The sequence below is a fragment of the Aquarana catesbeiana genome, linkage group LG04 (genome assembly GCF_042186555.1).
Source record: "Aquarana catesbeiana isolate 2022-GZ linkage group LG04, ASM4218655v1, whole genome shotgun sequence".
In the NCBI taxonomy this organism is placed as follows: domain Eukaryota; kingdom Metazoa; phylum Chordata; class Amphibia; order Anura; family Ranidae; genus Aquarana; species Aquarana catesbeiana.
Window position 1 is genome coordinate 324520746 of NC_133327.1, and position 19764 is coordinate 324540509.

A 19764-nucleotide genomic window follows, 5' to 3' on the forward strand; every position below is an offset into this window, starting at 1 on the left:
AGTATGTATATATGTGTGTACAGGAGTATGTGTGTGTGTATACAGGAGTATGTATATATGTGTATACAGGAGTATGTATATATGTGTATACAGGAGTATGTATATATGTGTGTACAGGAGTATGTATATATGTGTGTACAGGAGTATGTATATATGTGTGTGTATACAGGAGTATGTATATATGTGTGTACAGGAGTATGTATATATGTGTGTGTATACAGGAGTATGTATATATGTGTGTGTATACAGGAGTATGTGTGTGTGTATACAGGAGTATGTGTGTGTGTATACAGGAGTATGTATATATGTGTGTACAGGAGTATGTATATATGTGTGTACAGGAGTATGTACATATGTGTGTGTATACAGGAGTATGTATATATGTGTGTGTATACAGGAGTATGTGTGTGTGTATACAGGAGTATGTATATATGTGTGTACAGGAGTATGTATATATGTGTGTACAGGAGTATGTATATATGTGTGTGTATACAGGAGTATGTATATATGTGTGTGTATACAGGAGTATGTATATATGTGTGTACAGGAGTATGTATATATGTGTGTGTATACAGGAGTATGTATATATGTGTGTGTATACAGGAGTATGTATATATGTGTGTACAGGAGTATGTGTGTATACAGATGTATATATGTGTGTGTACACAAGAGTATATGTGTGTATACAGGTGTATGTATATACAGGATAGGGGTGTGCTCTTACATGTACACACTGTTCTCTCCAGCACTGCCCAGTTGATGACACCTGTGAGCTCCCACATGAGTTGAGCACTATGTACAATCATTAGAGAACTGAGCCACCTATCAGAGATGATGTGAATTCATTACCCCAGTATCAGGTTGCCAATCTCCATGTTCTTCCTTATCTCCAGTCGTAGCCTAGAGCCCATGTTTAGTGATCCCGCCACCGTCCCAGCATGCAGGAAGCTTTGCCAGTGTGATCTCTTCTCACAGACAACTACTGCAGCGCCACCATTCGGCCGAGGTAACACACTGCAGCCTAGGAGCCTGTCTGCAGCAATGGCCCGAGCTGTCACCTGAGCTCCTTGTACATCCGCTGAGCTCGGGGCAGCAATCACCAGTAAACCTTATCAAATGTGTGTCTTTTTAGGCTGCGATCTCTGTGAACACATCGCTGACCTTCTTAACACATGGCAATGTAATAAGATTTAAAAGTTCGAAACGTAATGCAACTACTTAGTGTGGGCAGAGCTCCCGTCTCAAAGATGGCCGTGCGGGGTGCAGAGCTAGAATTGACTTCCTGTCGCATACTCCAAGCGTCTCTCCCCCCGGTTTGGTTTGCTTTCCCGATGCATGCCGGGAGCTGTCAGCTGGTCGTTCCACTGCACAGGTGAGAGCCCACTCAGATGATGCTTGGACGGGACAGGGAGCCCTGTAAGGGTCACAGTAATGACACAGGGGACCTGGTATCGTCCCCGGGCACAGGCTGTACATGGCGGCCCCGAATGGAGAGTGTGGGAGTTGTGCGGGGTCATACGGGGCAAATGACATCGGGAGTAATAGATAGACATAGGAAGACATGTCATCTGGTGCTGAGATCCCCCATGTCTGCCCACAGCCTGGGCACTGATTGGTCTATCTGTGGGTAAGATCTACGATAAAGATCACCATGGATGATCATAATCAAACATTACACAGATATGTTGGATGTACATCCCAATCATTGGGTTTGATCAACAAAGGGGATTGGTAATGTGCTGCTCAGGTATGTAGAAGTATTACACTTGATGAATCATATCTAGGTCATGTGAAAGCACTTTCTTGTGTTCAGCAGCTATCATGATTGGGATCAGGTCCTGTGAGGGTGTGATCGTATGTTCAATAGGTTGGGATCATGTATAGATCAGGACATGTGAAGGATAAGCAGGTGTTTATCAGACCAGGATCCAATATCTTATTTGGGATCACTTGTAGATCAGGTCGTGTGAAGGTGTGTTCATATATGGCTCAGATTAGATTCTGGTATTGTGCCTGGGATCATTTATAGATAAGGACATATGAAGGTATGATCAGGTGTTGAACAGACCAGGATCATGTATTATATTTGGGATTACTTTCTAGATCAGTTCATGTGAAGGTGTGATCATGTATTGATCAGGTAATATGATAGGCATCATTAATAGATCGGGTCATCTTAAGGTATGATCACCATCATTATTATATCAGGTCATGTGATGGTTTGATCAGGTATTATGATCACCATCATTATCGTTATTTCTATCAGGTCATGTGACGGTATGATCATGTATTCTAATCGCCATCATTAATAGATCAGGTGATGTGAAGGTATGATCATGTGTTGATCAGATCAGGATCAGGTATCATAATCAGGATCTCCTATATATCAGGTCATGTGAAGGCTCAATCATGTGTTGAGCAGCTGGTATATGGATCTGGACAGGACCGGATATCCTGCTCAGAATCATGTTGGATCAGGTCATGTCAAGGTATGATCACTATCATCAATCAGGTCATGTGAGAGTATAATCATGTATTGATCAGGTATTATGATCGCCATCATTATTATATCAGGTCATGTGATGGTATGATCATGTGTTGATCAGGTATTCTGATCGCCATCATTTATTATATCAGGTCATGTGACACTATGATCATGCATTGATCAGGTATTCTGATCACAATCATTAATAGATCAGGTCATGTGAAGGTATGATCATGTGTTGATCGGATCAGGTACCATAATCAGAATCTCCTATATATTCGGTCACATGAAGGCACAATCATGGGTTGAGCAGCTCATATATGGATCAGGACAGGACCAGGTATCCTGCTCAGGATCATGTTGGATCAGGTCATGTGAAGTTCTGATTGGATCAGGTACCATAATCAGAATCTCCTATATATCAGGTCACATGAAGGCACAATCAGTTCATGTATGGGTCAGGTATTATGACTGACATCATTTATAGATCTGATCATGTGTTGATCATGGATCATAATTGGGATCCCCTATAGATCAGGTCATGTGAAGGTACGATCATGTGTTGATTAGGATCAGGTATCGTAATCTGGATCCCCTATAGGTCAGGTCATGTGTTGATCAGATCAGGTATTCTAATCGGGATCCCCTATAGATTAGGTCATGTGAAAGCATAATTGTGTTGAGCAGCTCATGTATGGATCTGGTTCGGATCATGTTGGATCAGGTCAGGTGAAGGTATGGATCATGTGGCCCAGTGGGTGTGTATCTCAGACTCAGAAGATATACATTTTATATTACCTTGTTTTAGTGCCTTGCACCTAGTAAAACTGAGCAATAAAGCAACACAAATGATAGCACTACAAAGCATTTCATGTCATGTGTTGTGCTGGTATAGTAGGCTGTAAATGTGTTTTATTGATCACTGAATAGAGAAATCTGTGGTTTAAAGCAGGGGTCACCAAACTTTCTAAACAAAGGGCCGGTTTACTGTCCTAAAGGCTTTGGGGGGCCAGGCTGCGGCTACCCGGACTACAAAATGTCCCAGTGTCAAGGGGCGTAAACAATCCCCCATCATTGGTGTCAGTGGGGGGAAATGGGCCCCATTGTTGGAGCCATTGGGAGGAATTATGCCCCATCATTGGTGTCATTGGGCCTCATTGTTGGGGTAATTTTGAGGAACTGTGCCCCATCATTAGTGTCATTGGGAGGAATTGTGCCCTTCATTGTTGTCAGTGAATAAAATAGCACCCCAAGGGCCGGGTAAAAGCAAGCAAAGGGCCGCAGTTTGGAGACTGGTTTAAAGGAATCTCTCACTGAGAGAAAACTGGGCACTCTGTTACTGCTGGCCACTTTCTAAAAATGCTAGGTGCCCGGCCATCTCCAACCCAAAGAAAATGGCCTGAAACAAGGATGCAGATTAGAAGATCAGAGCTTCTGAGTAATGACCCAGAAAGTAATGAAGCTATTGGATCAGATTACCATTTAAAGCTGATCCTCAAACAGTTTAACACACTGATGACATACATATGAGAGTTGTTTTATTCACCAAACCATTTGTATTTCTATCCATTCATTCCTTTACAAAAAACAATAAAGCCAACTTGGACTTTTCTCTATTGATGTTAAGCAACACAGTTAAGTCTTGTCCCTGCCCCCAGCCTGTGACTGGATAGTAAAGGAGAAGCAGACGACAGATAAGCTCATCACTCTGTCACTCTGCTCTCTTCCTATAAGTTTGTCCTTTTTTAGTACATGAGTACTGCAGTACACCTAATTACCTCAATATGCTGTTTTCCCTTTCCCAGTCTGAGCTATTCTGCTTTTCCCTTTCCCAGTCTGAGCTATTCTGCTTTTCCCTTTCCCAGTCTGAGCTATTCTGCTTTTCCCTTTCCCAGTCTGAGCTATTCTGCTTTTCCCTTTCCCAGTCTGAGCTATTCTGCTTTTCCCTTTCCCAGTCTGAGCTATTCTGCTTTTCCCTCTCCCAGTCTGAGCTATTCTGCTTTTCCCTCTCCCAGTCTGAGCTATTCTGCTTTTCCCTCTCCCAGTCTGAGCTATTCTGCTTTTCCCTCTCCCAGTCTGAGCTATTCTGCTTTTCCCTCTCCCAGTCTGAGCTATTCTGCTTTTCCCTCTCCCAGTCTGAGCTATTCTGCTTTTCCCTCTCCCAGTCTGAGCTATTCTGCTTTTCCCTCTCCCAGTCTGAGCTATTCTGCTTTTCCCTCTCCCAGTCTGAGCTATTCTGTAGAGGAGCTTCAAAAGGCTGATACCGAGTCAATATCAGATGCTTATACTATTCACTTTTAACAACACCTTTTGAAGTACATTTATAAGGTTACATTCAGCAAACATAATCTGCAGTTGACCTTTCCTGGCGCACGTGTTTTAAATTGCAGCGATTGGTTTGCCACCTGTGAATGTTACTGTACTTACAATAATAGAGATCTCCATACAAAACATTTATAAAACAATCTATAAATTCCCCTGTGCACAACACTACACCTGGTCTATGTGATGCAGGACACACAGGTCTGTGGGCCTCCCCCTGTAGTGTTGGACCACAGGGGGATGTGTCACCTTAGATACAAAAGTGTAGAGAATACAACCTCCAAACAAGGTACAGGGAGCGCCCGTTCATTTTCCGGAGTATAGTGAGTATTGGATATTAGAGTGTGAACGCCATGCGATCCAATTCTGCTGCGGACCAAAAAAAGGGTCCTTTGCGAGTTTGGTCCGAATGCGATGCAAATTCAGCCATACTAACTGTATGGCTGAATTGACATTGCATGTGATTTGCACTGCAGTGTGGTGCGAATCACATGCGATCTCGCACCACGCAGCAGTGTGAACCGGCCCTAAATCACAAAAAGGATTTTTTATAAAGTAAATGCTGTAAAACTACTTGAGTAATAGTAACACATTAACATCCTGCACTCTCATGCCTCAGATCAGCCCCAATCCCTGCAACTCCACAATTCAAAGTAAAACAAATAATTCTGCGCTGCCCAAAAGAATAAGCAGCTAACACGGCCAATGGGAAATATGCATAAATCAGAAAGCAAAATATGTGTAGCGCTAATGTGACAAATAGAATGACCTTAGAAGACCCTTGCATCATCAAATAGACAAACCCAAAGAAAAATACATCCTACAAAATAAGTCCTCAGTGGGTATGTGACTCCTCTGGATAGTGACAGTCTTCAATACAAATGTGACTTCATAAATATATCAGTGTACACGTGACATCTGAAATGGAAGGAACACCACCACCGACAATAAGGAGGCTTACAGGAACTTTTGAACCCAAAAGGACATACGTTCAATTGGGTCAAACAGGCTTGAATAATGCACGGCTGATGGATATCCGTGGAGGTTGTGGAAAGATCCTGAGATGATCTGTGAACCGGTATGTTCCTCAGGGGTGATGCCCACAGTGGGAGATGATTATGTCAATTGAGAAAAAAAACAAAGGAAGGCCACATAGTGTAACGCCGTATAAAATGTGTACCAATTTATTTAAAAAAGAGGAAATACACTCACATGAAAAATGGATAAAAGAGCGCTGTGTAAATAAAATGGCGCTGTGTAAATAAAATGGCGGCAGTGGGGTCTTACCCGACACATTTCGTCTCCTTGGACATCGTCTGGGGGGTCCCCCCACTGCAGCCAGCAAGGTTTATATAGATACTGTGACCCCCTAATGGAGAGTCAACTCACAATACGTGCAGCATGTAAACAATGCCACTTCCGGTAATGACGCAAGATGGCCGCTCGGCGTGCGTTCCATGCCTCGTTTTGGGGCCCTTGTAGTCATATGCTGGAAATGCTTCAAATGAAATGAACATTGCAGCCACATGTATCACCATATCAGTGTCCAAAATGACCACAGTAAAATGGATATTGTTACCATATATGATATACCTATCGAATAATAAAATAAGATAAATGGACGAGGTAAATGGAAATGACGTGACGGTTCCAGCTTAAGCATACGTATCTTGCGGCCAATGTGTACGTCCTGAGGAGATGACGTGATCACCTCCAACCAAGTGGGAGGCATCTTAGAAAGCTGTACTGCGCTGATGTGAGATGGCGTCGTGCGTCTCATCTCGAAAAGCCGTACTGCGCCGATGTAAAATGGCATAGTGCATCTAGTCAACAGACAGCATCGTATGTTCTAAGTGCAATAATAATGTGTGTATGGGGCACAGTGACCCCTGAGGTGGAAAAGTGAATGTGGAAACAGAAATAAACATGCAGTAGGCCCGAGGCGGACAAATCGATAGGGGGAAACGTGTGTGTATAATGAATATGTGGCCAAAAAAAACGCTGGGTGGACAGTACAAATTTAATATGTCATCATGTTAGTGGGAGAAATGGCACAAAAAGTTGTGCCGCAAAAACATGTTTAAAAAGAGGGATGGAAAAATTAAATTATCATAAAAAATATTAGAAAAAAATAATCACATATGAAATAGACTCCCCAGTGGTGATCATGTACAGACGGCTGCAACATACACATATATAAGAAAACATTGACCATATAATGGATATACATGGCTGAACAAATGTGTAGCATAAGTAAAAGGAATGGAATTCTCTAGGGTCAAAACAATAAATTTGGAAACCTGTACGCCAACGAATGGGAATAATGATGTTTGGAGATCATATTCACATATAAAAAATGTGAATAGAAGTGAAAAAATAAATTTATATGCAAAGGATAATGGGTAAGAATAAAAATACATAAAAATAAATGAAAATGAAAAAATATGTACAAGAAAGGAGAGAGAAGAATGTGTTGGATCAGGGCATCAAGCCTTATTAATAAAGAAATTGATGTCTAGATCGACGTTCATGCCAGACGGAAAAAGTGTTCGGAGCTCATAGATCCAGAAGGTCTCTAGACAGGAGACCCCTCTGGTCCTGGCTCCACCTCTCCAAGGGGGAACGTATCTGTCGATCACCACAAACCGTGTGCCCTCAATTACACGGTTGTGTTGCAGTTTATAATGTCTGGGGACAGTATGCTTGGTGTCACCACTCTTGATGAGACCAATGTGTTCAGCCACTCTGAGAAAGAGCGGATGGTGCGGCCCACATATTGTTTCCCACAGTGACAAGTGATCAGGTATACAACATGACTAGTAGTGCATGTACAAAACTGTTCGGTAGAATATTGTTTGTGGGTAACCGAGGATGTAAAAGAAGCGTTTTTTCGTCTTATCCCAGAGTTGTGTTTATTATTCGATAGGTATATCATATATAGTCACAATATCCATTTTACTGTGGGCATTTTGGACAATGATATGGTGATACATGTGGCTGCAATGTTCATTTCATTTGAAGCATTTCCAGCATATGACTACAAGGGCCCCAAAACGAGGCGTGGAACGCACGCCGAGCGGCCATCTTGCGTCATTACCGGAAGTGGCATTGTTTACATGCTGCACGTATTGTGAGTTGACTCTCCATTGGGGGTCACAGTATCTATATAAACCTTGCTGGCTGCAGTGGGGGGACCCCCCCAGACGATGTCCAAGGAGACGAAATGCGTCGGGTAGGACCCCCACTGCCGCCATTTTATTTACACAGCGCTCTTTTATCCATTTTTCATGTGAGTGTATTTCCTCTTTTTTAAATAAATTGGTACACATTTTATACGGAGTTACACTATGTGGCCTTCCTTTGTTTTTTCTCAATTGACATAATCATCTCCCACTGTGGGCATCACCCCCGAGGAACATACCGGTTCACAGATCATCTCAGGATCTTTCCACAACCTCCACGGATATCCATCAGCCGTGCATTATTCAAGCCTGTTTGACCCAATTCAACGTATGTCCTTTTGGGTTCAAACGTTCCTGTAAGCCTCCTTATTGTCGGTGGTGGTGTTCCTTCAATTTCAGATGTCACGTGTACACTGATATATTTATGAAGTCACATTTGTATTGAAGACTGTCACTATCCAGAGGAGTCACATACCCACTGAGGACTTATTTTGTTGGATGTATATTTCTTTGGGTTTGTCTATTTGATGCAATGGTTTTCTAAGGTCATTCTATTTGTCACATTTTTTGCTTTCTAACTCCACAATTCAGATCAGCCCCAATTCCTGCACCTCCAGTCCTCAGATCAGCCCCGATTCCTGCACCTCCAGTCCTCAGATCAGCCCCGAATCCTGCACCTCCAGTCCTCAGATCAGCCCCGAATCCTGCACCTCCAGTCCTCAGATCAGCCCCGAATCCTGCACCTCCAGTCCTCAGATCAGCCCCGAATCCTGCACCTCCAGTCCTCAGATCAGCCCCGAATCCTGCACCTCCAGTCCTCAGATCAGCCCCGAATCCTGCACCTCCAGTCCTCAGATCAGCCCCGAATCCTGCACCTCCAGTCCTCAGATCAGCCCCGAATCCTGCACCTCCAGTCCTCAGATCAGCCCCGAATCCTGCACCTCCAGTCCTCAGATCAGCCCCGAATCCTGCACCTCCAGTCCTCAGATCAGCCCCGAATCCTGCACCTCCAGTCCTCAGATCAGCCCCGAATCCTGCACCTCCAGTCCTCAGATCAGCCCCGAATCCTGCACCTCCAGTCCTCAGATCAGCCCCGAATCCTGCACCTCCAGTCCTCAGATCAGCCCCGAATCCTGCACCTCCAGTCCTCAGATCAGCCCCGAATCCTGCACCTCCAGTCCTCAGATCAGCCCCGAATCCTGCACCTCCAGTCCTCAGATCAGCCCCGAATCCTGCACCTCCAGTCCTCCGATCAGCCCCGAATCCTGCACCTCCAGTCCTCCGATCAGCCCCGAATCCTGCACCTCCAGTCCTCAGATCAGCCCCGAATCCTGCACCTCCAGTCCTCAGATCAGCCCCGAATCCTGCACCTCCAGTCCTCAGATCAGCCCCGAATCCTGCACCTCCAGTCCTCAGATCAGCCCCGAATCCTGCACCTCCAGTCCTCAGATCAGCCCCGAATCCTGCACCTCCAGTCCTCAGATCAGCCCCGAATCCTGCACCTCCAGTCCTCAGATCAGCCCCGAATCCTGCACCTCCAGTCCTCAGATCAGCCCCGAATCCTGCACCTCCAGTCCTCAGATCAGCCCCGAATCCTGCACCTCCAGTCCTCAGATCAGCCCCGAATCCTGCACCTCCAGTCCTCAGATCAGCCCCGAATCCTGCACCTCCAGTCCTCAGATCAGCCCCGAATCCTGCACCTCCAGTCCTCAGATCAGCCCCGAATCCTGCACCTCCAGTCCTCAGATCAGCCCCGAATCCTGCACCTCCAGTCCTCAGATCAGCCCCGAATCCTGCACCTCCAGTCCTCAGATCAGCCCCGAATCCTGCACCTCCAGTCCTCAGATCAGCCCCGAATCCTGCACCTCCAGTCCTCAGATCAGCCCCGAATCCTGCACCTCCAGTCCTCAGATCAGCCCCGAATCCTGCACCTCCAGTCCTCAGATCAGCCCCGAATCCTGCACCTCCAGTCCTCAGATCAGCCCCGAATCCTGCACCTCCAGTCCTCAGATCAGCCCCGAATCCTGCACCTCCAGTCCTCAGATCAGCCCCGAATCCTGCACCTCCAGTCCTCAGATCAGCCCCGAATCCTGCACCTCCAGTCCTCAGATCAGCCCCGAATCCTGCACCTCCAGTCCTCAGATCAGCCCCGAATCCTGCACCTCCAGTCCTCAGATCAGCCCCGAATCCTGCACCTCCAGTCCTCAGATCAGCCCCGAATCCTGCACCTCCAGTCCTCAGATCAGCCCCGAATCCTGCACCTCCAGTCCTCAGATCAGCCCCGAATCCTGCACCTCCAGTCCTCAGATCAGCCCCGAATCCTGCACCTCCAGTCCTCAGATCAGCCCCGAATCCTGCACCTCCAGTCCTCAGATCAGCCCCGAATCCTGCACCTCCAGTCCTCAGATCAGCCCCGAATCCTGCACCTCCAGTCCTCAGATCAGCCCCGAATCCTGCACCTCCAGTCCTCAGATCAGCCCCGAATCCTGCACCTCCAGTCCTCAGATCAGCCCCGAATCCTGCACCTCCAGTCCTCAGATCAGCCCCGAATCCTGCACCTCCAGTCCTCAGATCAGCCCCGAATCCTGCACCTCCAGTCCTCAGATCAGCCCCGAATCCTGCACCTCCAGTCCTCAGATCAGCCCCGAATCCTGCACCTCCAGTCCTCAGATCAGCCCCGAATCCTGCACCTCCAGTCCTCAGATCAGCCCCGAATCCTGCACCTCCAGTCCTCAGATCAGCCCCGAATCCTGCACCTCCAGTCCTCAGATCAGCCCCGAATCCTGCACCTCCAGTCCTCAGATCAGCCCCGAATCCTGCACCTCCAGTCCTCAGATCAGCCCCGAATCCTGCACCTCCAGTCCTCAGATCAGCCCCGAATCCTGCACCTCCAGTCCTCAGATCAGCCCCGAATCCTGCACCTCCAGTCCTCAGATCAGCCCCGAATCCTGCACCTCCAGTCCTCAGATCAGCCCCGAATCCTGCACCTCCAGTCCTCAGATCAGCCCCGAATCCTGCACCTCCAGTCCTCAGATCAGCCCCGAATCCTGCACCTCCAGTCCTCAGATCAGCCCCGAATCCTGCACCTCCAGTCCTCAGATCAGCCCCGAATCCTGCACCTCCAGTCCTCAGATCAGCCCCGAATCCTGCACCTCCAGTCCTCAGATCAGCCCCGAATCCTGCACCTCCAGTCCTCAGATCAGCCCCGAATCCTGCACCTCCAGTCCTCAGATCAGCCCCGAATCCTGCACCTCCAGTCCTCAGATCAGCCCCGAATCCTGCACCTCCAGTCCTCAGATCAGCCCCGAATCCTGCACCTCCAGTCCTCAGATCAGCCCCGAATCCTGCACCTCCAGTCCTCAGATCAGCCCCGAATCCTGCACCTCCAGTCCTCAGATCAGCCCCGAATCCTGCACCTCCAGTCCTCAGATCAGCCCCGAATCCTGCACCTCCAGTCCTCAGATCAGCCCCGAATCCTGCACCTCCAGTCCTCAGATCAGCCCCGAATCCTGCACCTCCAGTCCTCAGATCAGCCCCGAATCCTGCACCTCCAGTCCTCAGATCAGCCCCGAATCCTGCACCTCCAGTCCTCAGATCAGCCCCGAATCCTGCACCTCCAGTCCTCAGATCAGCCCCGAATCCTGCACCTCCAGTCCTCAGATCAGCCCCGAATCCTGCACCTCCAGTCCTCAGATCAGCCCCGAATCCTGCACCTCCAGTCCTCAGATCAGCCCCGAATCCTGCACCTCCAGTCCTCAGATCAGCCCCGAATCCTGCACCTCCAGTCCTCAGATCAGCCCCGAATCCTGCACCTCCAGTCCTCAGATCAGCCCCGAATCCTGCACCTCCAGTCCTCAGATCAGCCCCGAATCCTGCACCTCCAGTCCTCAGATCAGCCCCGAATCCTGCACCTCCAGTCCTCAGATCAGCCCCGAATCCTGCACCTCCAGTCCTCAGATCAGCCCCGAATCCTGCACCTCCAGTCCTCAGATCAGCCCCGAATCCTGCACCTCCAGTCCTCAGATCAGCCCCGAATCCTGCACCTCCAGTCCTCAGATCAGCCCCGAATCCTGCACCTCCAGTCCTCAGATCAGCCCCGAATCCTGCACCTCCAGTCCTCAGATCAGCCCCGAATCCTGCACCTCCAGTCCTCAGATCAGCCCCGAATCCTGCACCTCCAGTCCTCAGATCAGCCCCGAATCCTGCACCTCCAGTCCTCAGATCAGCCCCGAATCCTGCACCTCCAGTCCTCAGATCAGCCCCGAATCCTGCACCTCCAGTCCTCAGATCAGCCCCGAATCCTGCACCTCCAGTCCTCAGATCAGCCCCAATTCCTGCACCTCCAGTCCTCAGATCAGCCCCGAATCCTGCACCTCCAGTCCTCAGATCAGCCCCAATTCCTGCACCTCCAGTCCTCAGATCAGCCCCAATTCCTGCACCTCCAGTCCTCAGATCAGCCCCAATTCCTGCACCTCCAGTCCTCAGATCAGCCCCAATTCCTGCACCTCCAGTCCTCAGATCAGCCCCAATTCCTCCCCCTATATAATATATATATATGTGTATGTGTATATATATTTATTATATACACACACAGTATATATTTCAACAAAGTTTCCAGAAGCTCAACAGTAATTCCACAAACTGTCACCTGATTGTGGTTTTCTCAATCACAGTGAAATTCCTTCTTTCTGAGATTGGTAGTGGCACTCCTAGCAGAACTGCACCCAATCTCTTCCCCATGACAAGAGCTGACGATCGCAGCTAGAGCTGCATGATTAATCGTTAAAAAATCGTGATCTTGATTCAAACCCCCCCACGATCTTAACCCAACATTTCCTTGATTCTATGTGACAAGTGCAGAGCTGTCAAAAAAAGAAAAAAAACAACATTCCTCAGTGTTGGGAGATAGAGAAGACATACACTGTATCTCTGATAAGGATGAGCTCCAGCGTGTTCGCACACTCCACGTGCAGAGCCCACCAGGAAGTCGGCACTGCGCTGTGCTAATCACAGGCAGTGAGACATTTCCCTATCTCTGCAGCCACCGCAGCTTATCCTTACCATCCAACTCATCTCTGGGTTCTTTTAAATCAAAGGAATGAACTTCAGTCTACAAATGAGGTCAGTTTAACCACTTAAAGACCAAACCTTTTTCTGACTTTTGTTGCTTACAAGTTAAAATCAGTATTTTCTGCTAGAAAATTACGTAGAACCCCAAACATTATAAATATTTTTTTTAGCAGAGACCCTAGAGAATAAAATGGCGGTTGTTGCAATATTTTTTGTCACATTGCATTTGCGCAGCGGTCTTTCAAACGCATTTTTTTTTTTTTTTTTCAGGAAAAATACACTCCAATGAATTAAAAAAAAAAAACAGTAAAGTTAGCCCAATTTTTTGTATAATGTGAAAGATGATGTTACGCTGGGAGAATCATGATCTTTATTCTAAGCAAAAACATTGTGATTCTCATTTTAGCCAGACTCGTTCAGCTCTAATTGCAGCTACAGCAATGTTAGAGAACAAACAATGTTTCCCATCTTTTGCAATGTGTGGGGGTACAGTGCCTCCCCCCTCAGTGCAGGTGTAGGGGCATAGTGCCTCCCCCTCAGTGCAGGTGTAGGGGCATAGTGCCTCCCCCTCAGTGCAGGTGTAGGGGCACAGTGCCTCCCCCTCAGTGCAGGTGTAGGGGCACAGTGCCTCCTCAGTGCGCCATGGTAAATTCTGAGATCAAAATGCACTAGTGTCTCACTGACACTTCCCTGCTCTGCTGATGGGGAGGGAGTCGAGTGCCGGCAAAAGAGGCTTTGCGTGCCACTTGTGGCACCCGTGTCGGGGGTTTCCTACCCTTGCTCTAAAGACATGGCAGGTCTAACACAGTATGCACAAAATACTAATAAAAACCCTACGAGTCTCTTCAGAACCCTAATCTTTATCTCTTGATTTTAGCAAGCATACAGACACTCCAAACACCCAACGTATACAGTATGTCCACTCTTATTTATGTGTTCTTTATGCATACGCCTGCATCTATTTTTCTACATATACTATCTTTTCTATATCTCAGGTAGCCTTCTTATTATATACAGCTTACTGACAGTCACTAAAGCTAGCCTTACTAGTCCCTGGGCTGAAGAAGAGAATTCTACCAGATTCCACCATCCACATTAATCTGCATGAATGAAGAAAGCTCCCCAGCCAGTTATTGTATTTAGACAACCACAGCAGATTGTCAGAATTCTGAAACCGTAGCATTTTGCTGACCGTTTTTCACCCAACCGAAATTCCATTGAAAAATCAAACTTTTTCTCAGGCTGGATGGTGCCAACAATGGCTTGAATTTTAGCTTCAAGTCATCTATGGCAGCCTTAAATCTGGACTCCTGGAGTTAGACATACTAAATGCTTGCAGTGGCCCCAGCGCTGCAAGGGTTAAATGCTGGTTGAGTCTAGGGTTGCAGAAATAAGCTTCATTAAGCTGGCTATAGATGGATCGAAATTCAGCCAGTTCAGCAGGAAGCAGACGACTTTTGATCTGTCAGTGGGCAGTTTGGTTGACAACAACGCATAGAAATCTTTTAGAGGGGCATTTCAGATGTTAAAATGATGACAGCATTCATTTTGTAAAACCATTTATTTAATTAGTATGGAACCAAGGTAAAAAGGTCAAACGATAATGTATGTGTGTCATCTTTGTACCCCCTGAAGAGAGTTCTATTTGTTGTTGTTCCTATGTTATTTGGAATGTGTAAAGTCGATCCATCGATGTGCAACCAGTTTGTTGGCTTTTTTTTTTTTTTTTTTTTTTTTTTTCACCTGATTATTGCCAGTGGTTATAGCCACCAGCAGTGGTCATTGTATTCTGCCAGTGTCGCAGGCTCCCTGCGTTCTCTGCTGGCAGAATGCAATAGCGCTGCGGGATGGATTCCCCCATGAACACTTATTCCCTGTACACACGGTCGGACATTGATCGGACATTCGGACAACAAAATGCATGGATTTTTTCCGACGGATGTTGGGTCAAACTTGTCTTGCATACACACGGTCACACAAAGTTGTCGGAAAATCCGATCGTTCTAAACGCGGTGATGTAAAACATGTACGTCGGGACTATAAATGGGGCAGTGGCCAATAGCTTTCATCTCTTTATTTATTCTGAGCATGCGTGGCACTTTGTGCGTTGGATTTGTGTACACACGATTGGAATTTCCGACAACGGATTCTGTTGTCGGAAAATTTTATAGCAAGCTCTCAAACTTTGAAACTTTGTGTGTCGGAAATTCCGATGGAAAATGTGTGATGGAGCCCACACACGGTCGGAATTTCCGACAACAAGGTCCTATCACACATTTTCCGTCTGATAATCCGACCGTGTGTACAGGGCATTACTGTGTTGATGGTGAAATTGACCAATCTTTTTTTCAACCCGTGGTTAAAGCAAAGAGAGCTGCATAATGTATGGCCTGCCTTACTTGCCCTATCCCTCAATCCGGCAGGCTCCAGCGCTGTTCTCTTCTGCCCAAAGCTCCGGGCTGTGGGCGGCCCTGTGTGTTGTCACCTACAGTTCAGGGCTATTAACCCTGCATTGTATGAGGAGGCAAGTATGTCACCTTAACGAAGTGTCAGCCCTGGACCTGTCACAAGAATGGTGGAAGCCTACTGGTTGACTAATCTAGCTTTTAACCTTTGTAGTGCAGGGGGTGAATTTTGACCAATTCCCTAAGATAACCTTATAATACTGTAAGTATTTCTGATTGGCTGGTCCCTTTGATGTTCCATGAATTCAAATAATTAGCTACTGTATGTACATCCTCCATCTAGCCACAGGATTCTTTTGAAGAAAATTCTCCACAGCTGTTGTGTAAATTCAGACAATGCTTTACGATCCTGAGAACTGTCTTATCGCAGGCCCGGCTGGTGAGGACCTTGATCACAACAAAGACGTTGTTAGCATACGCGTGAGGTATTACAAAACTTTACCTGTAGGAATCTTTGCTGCTATATAATATATTTTGCAGACATAACCATACAAATATCCCATAACTTACAACTATAGACACTGTTGGGAAAGATGAAGGTGAAGTTTGTAACCAGCCACCCTCACCTTTGCTCTATTCTTGGCGTCTCCTTCTAGAAGTCACATGAGACACTGAGACACACTGGACTGTGGTAACATGAGGTAATCTCAGGGAAAGTGTTATCGGTATTTGAATCAATACACACTTGTGAAGTACCATTTGGTCGCATAACTTTATAAGAGTTCAGAGAGGACTTTGGCCAATCAATTTTAGCTAGCGTTTGTTAGAAACCAGATCAACCAGATCAAATGCAACCTAAAGTGTATAAACAGTTGGTGCTAGGTTGCCTTTAATTAACTGTGTTGGCACCAAAACGGTACCTCTAAATTTTTTCACAAGTTACCATGTTGGTACACACTGGCGCAGTTCAAGTGAATTTGGGCTGTGTCACAACTGCAAGCTAAATTTCCCCTTAGGCAGTATTGTCTTCTTTAAGCCTGGCAGCTGCTGCTCTGCCACCCTCTGAACAGCGGATTGCGGTAGAGAGTGCCGCTCATGTAAACCATCCCTAAAACAGATTGTAAAATTTGATTCTTAGGCAGGCCATAGATTATGCAATTTTCTTGCCTTCCACCATGGGTTCAGTTTTGGGCACCAGTTCCCATAAAGGATATTGGGGAACTGGAGGAAGTGCAAATAGGGGAACCAAACTAATAAGAGGTATGGATTAGCTCAGCTATGAGGAAAGGATAGAGAAACTGAATGTATTCTCTCTTGAGAAGAGGAGATTAAGGGGGGATATGATCAACATGCACAAATACATAAGGGGTCCATATAGTGAACATGGTGTTGATTTGTTCGCGTTAGGGTCATCACAGAAGACAAGGGGGCACTCTTTACATCTGGAGAAAAAGAGATGTGCTCTCTAAAATTTACAGAAAGGTTTCTTCACAGTAAGAGCTGTCAAAACGTGGAATACACTCCCTCAAGAGGTGGTTCTTTCCAGCTCAGTAGATTGCTTTAAAAAAAGTGTGGATTTGATCCTCAGTGAACATAAGTTGATCCAGGGAATATCTAAATGCCTTGCGGGGAATCAGGAAGGATTTTTTTTTTCCCTGCTTGAGCAAATTGGATCATGCTTTGCTGGTTTTTTTTTTTTTGCCTTTCTCTGGATCAGCTGTGGATGAAGGATTGTTTGCAGTGTTTATAGGATTGCATGATTTTTTTTGTTTTAAGGATATTGATTTATTGATTTTTCCCTTCTATTGGTTGAACTAGATGGACTTGTGTCTTTTTTCAACCACGCTGACTGTGTAACTATGATTTCCCCATCAACACTGTCAATGTTGATTGGGAAATCCCTTCCACAATGCTATTATATTCTGCCGGCAGGGAGCACGACAGAACGATTTGTGTACTGCCAGGGTGCCCATACATGGATTGAAATTCAGCCATGTCCCTGCTCAACCAGCCAAATTTCAATCCATCTATGGACAGCTTTATTTTGTGTGTGGCTGTTTTTTTTCTAGCCATACGCAGCTCGGATTTTGTCTGAATCCTGCTGAATTGGCTGAAGTGCGAAGGGCGGCCCTGTTCATATGACAGACTTTGAATGAGAATCCGAAGGAGCCGGGTGGAAACTTGCCAGCCAACATCTTCCTATTCCATGATGTCGTTGTACGAGTGTTCAGATATCTACGGGTGCTATTTAGAGCTGCACGATTATTCGTTAAAAAAAGCGTGATCGCGATTCAACCCTCCCCCCCCCCCCCCCACAATCTTGAAAAGGTTGTAAGTCTCTGAAAAAATCCCCCCCCCCAAAAAAACCCCTGCAAGACAAAGGCACAATTAGCTAGTATGCATCGCATACGTTTATTATGAAATGCTTACCTTAAAACTAAGCTGTTGCAGCGGTCCCCACACACTGCTGTCACATTCGACATCTTTCCCGCAGCTTCTTCCAGGTTCCCGGGCTTCGGCGCTGTGATTGGCTGGAGCCGCAATGACGTCACTCACAAGTAACATCATTGCGCGTGGAAGCTGCCGTTCATGGCAGGGGCCCGGAAGGAATGGCACACGTGGGCCATTCCTTCAGAGCGCAATCGCCAGTGATGTCACTGGCTGCATGCACTTGATATATCTCCAATACCTATAGGAAAGTTTTATTATAGGCTTACCTATAGGTAAAAGTTTGCAAACTTAGGCAAAGTTTGCAAACAAAAGTAAACTTCCTCTTTAATACAGCATTTCCCCGATTCTTGTTAACCACCTCAATACTGGGCACTTATACCCCCTTCCTGCCCAGGCCATTTTTCAGCTTTCAGCACTGTCACACTTTGAATGACAATTGCGCGGTAATGCTACACTGTAACCACGTGAAATCGTTATCATTTTCTTCACACTAATAGAGCTTTATTTTGGTGTTATTTAATCACTCCTGTTTTTTTTTTTTTTTTTTCTGTTTTGTTTTTTTTTTTCTAAAAATACATTTAAAAAAAGACCAAAAATTTTGAAAAAAAAAAAGTTTTTCTTAGTTTCTGTCAGTAAATTGTCAGTAATTTTCCTTCACTGATGGGTGCTGATGAGGCAGCACTGGTGGGCACTGATAGGCTGCACTGATGAGGTGGAACTTTTGGGCACTGATTAGGTGGCACCGATGAGGCACGAATATGCTGCACTGATGGGTGGCACTGGTGGGCGGCATTGATGGGTGGTATTGATGGGCAGCAGTGATGAGCATTGATGGGCAGCACTGATAGCCAGCACTGACTGGCATCACATGTGGGCACTGATTGCTGGCACTTGTGGGCACTGGTTGGCACTGATTGCTGGCACTGGTTTGCAATCATTGCTGGCACTGGTGGGCACTTAATTGTAATCAGGGCACTGTTGATCAGTGCCCTGATTACATACCTAGCTGTCCCCTATGAGGAGATGCCGCTGATTGGCTCTCCTCTCCTCACACCCTGTCAGTGTGAGGCGAGGAGCGCCGATTACTGGCATCTCCGTGTTTACACGTGACTAGCTGTGATTGTACACAGCCGATCACATGGTAAAAGAGCCTTGCCACTTTACACAGATCGGGGATGCGCCGTGTCCTAGCAACGCGGCGTGGCCGCGAACGCCGTGCTGCACACCCCCTGGGTAGTGCGAGAGCAGTCATTCTGGGAAACTGCTGTATGATGTCCACCCAGAACGAGAGCCGGCAAGTGGTGCGCCGATCAGAGTTCTGAGACAAGTGCTGAGCTGAGCAGAGCTGTCAAAAAAAAAATTAAAAAATACTCAGCCGCAAATGTTTATTAACAGCGATAATGAGAAACAATGTATCTTAGTTCTTTTAGATCAAATGGATGAACTTCCGTCTGTAAATGAGTTCAGTTTAACCACTTAAAGACTAATCCTTTTTTGACACTTGTTGCTTACAAGTTAAAATTTTTATTTTTTGCTAGAAAATGACTTAGAACCCCCAAACATATAATATATATATATATATATATAATATTTTTTAGCAGAGACCCTAGAGAATAAAATGGCTGTCGTTGCAATATTTTATGTCACACTGTATTTGCGCAGCGGTCTTTCAAAAGCAATTTATTAGGAAAAGATATACTTTAATGAATTTTAAAAAAACTAAACTGTAAAGTTAGAACAATTTTTTTGTATAATGTGAAAGATGATGTTACGCCGCGAGAATTGTGATCTTTATTCTAAGCAAAAAATCGTGATTCTCATTTTATCCAGAATAGTGCAGCTCTAGTGC

General features: G+C 46.1%; 2 protein-coding genes across 5 annotated transcripts in view; one reads left to right on the top strand and one right to left on the bottom strand.

Moving 5' to 3' along the window:
- UBE3D (ubiquitin protein ligase E3D) overlaps window positions 1-1074 on the bottom strand; it is a 341867-nt gene extending 340793 nt beyond the window's left edge. For both annotated transcript variants that reach the window (XM_073626864.1, XM_073626863.1), the window contains exon 1: window positions 850-1074. In XM_073626864.1, the coding sequence (XP_073482965.1) occupies window positions 850-911 (62 nt within the window). In that variant the 5' untranslated portion in view covers window positions 912-1074. The remainder of the gene's footprint in view (window positions 1-849) is intronic.
- Window positions 1075-1264: 190 nt separating this feature from the next.
- The window catches only part of DOP1A (DOP1 leucine zipper like protein A), a 151957-nt gene continuing 133457 nt past the window's right edge, over window positions 1265-19764 (top strand). For all 3 annotated transcript variants that reach the window (XM_073626865.1, XM_073626867.1, XM_073626866.1), the window contains exon 1: window positions 1265-1372. The gene's annotated coding sequence lies outside the window, so the exon portion shown is untranslated. The remainder of the gene's footprint in view (window positions 1373-19764) is intronic.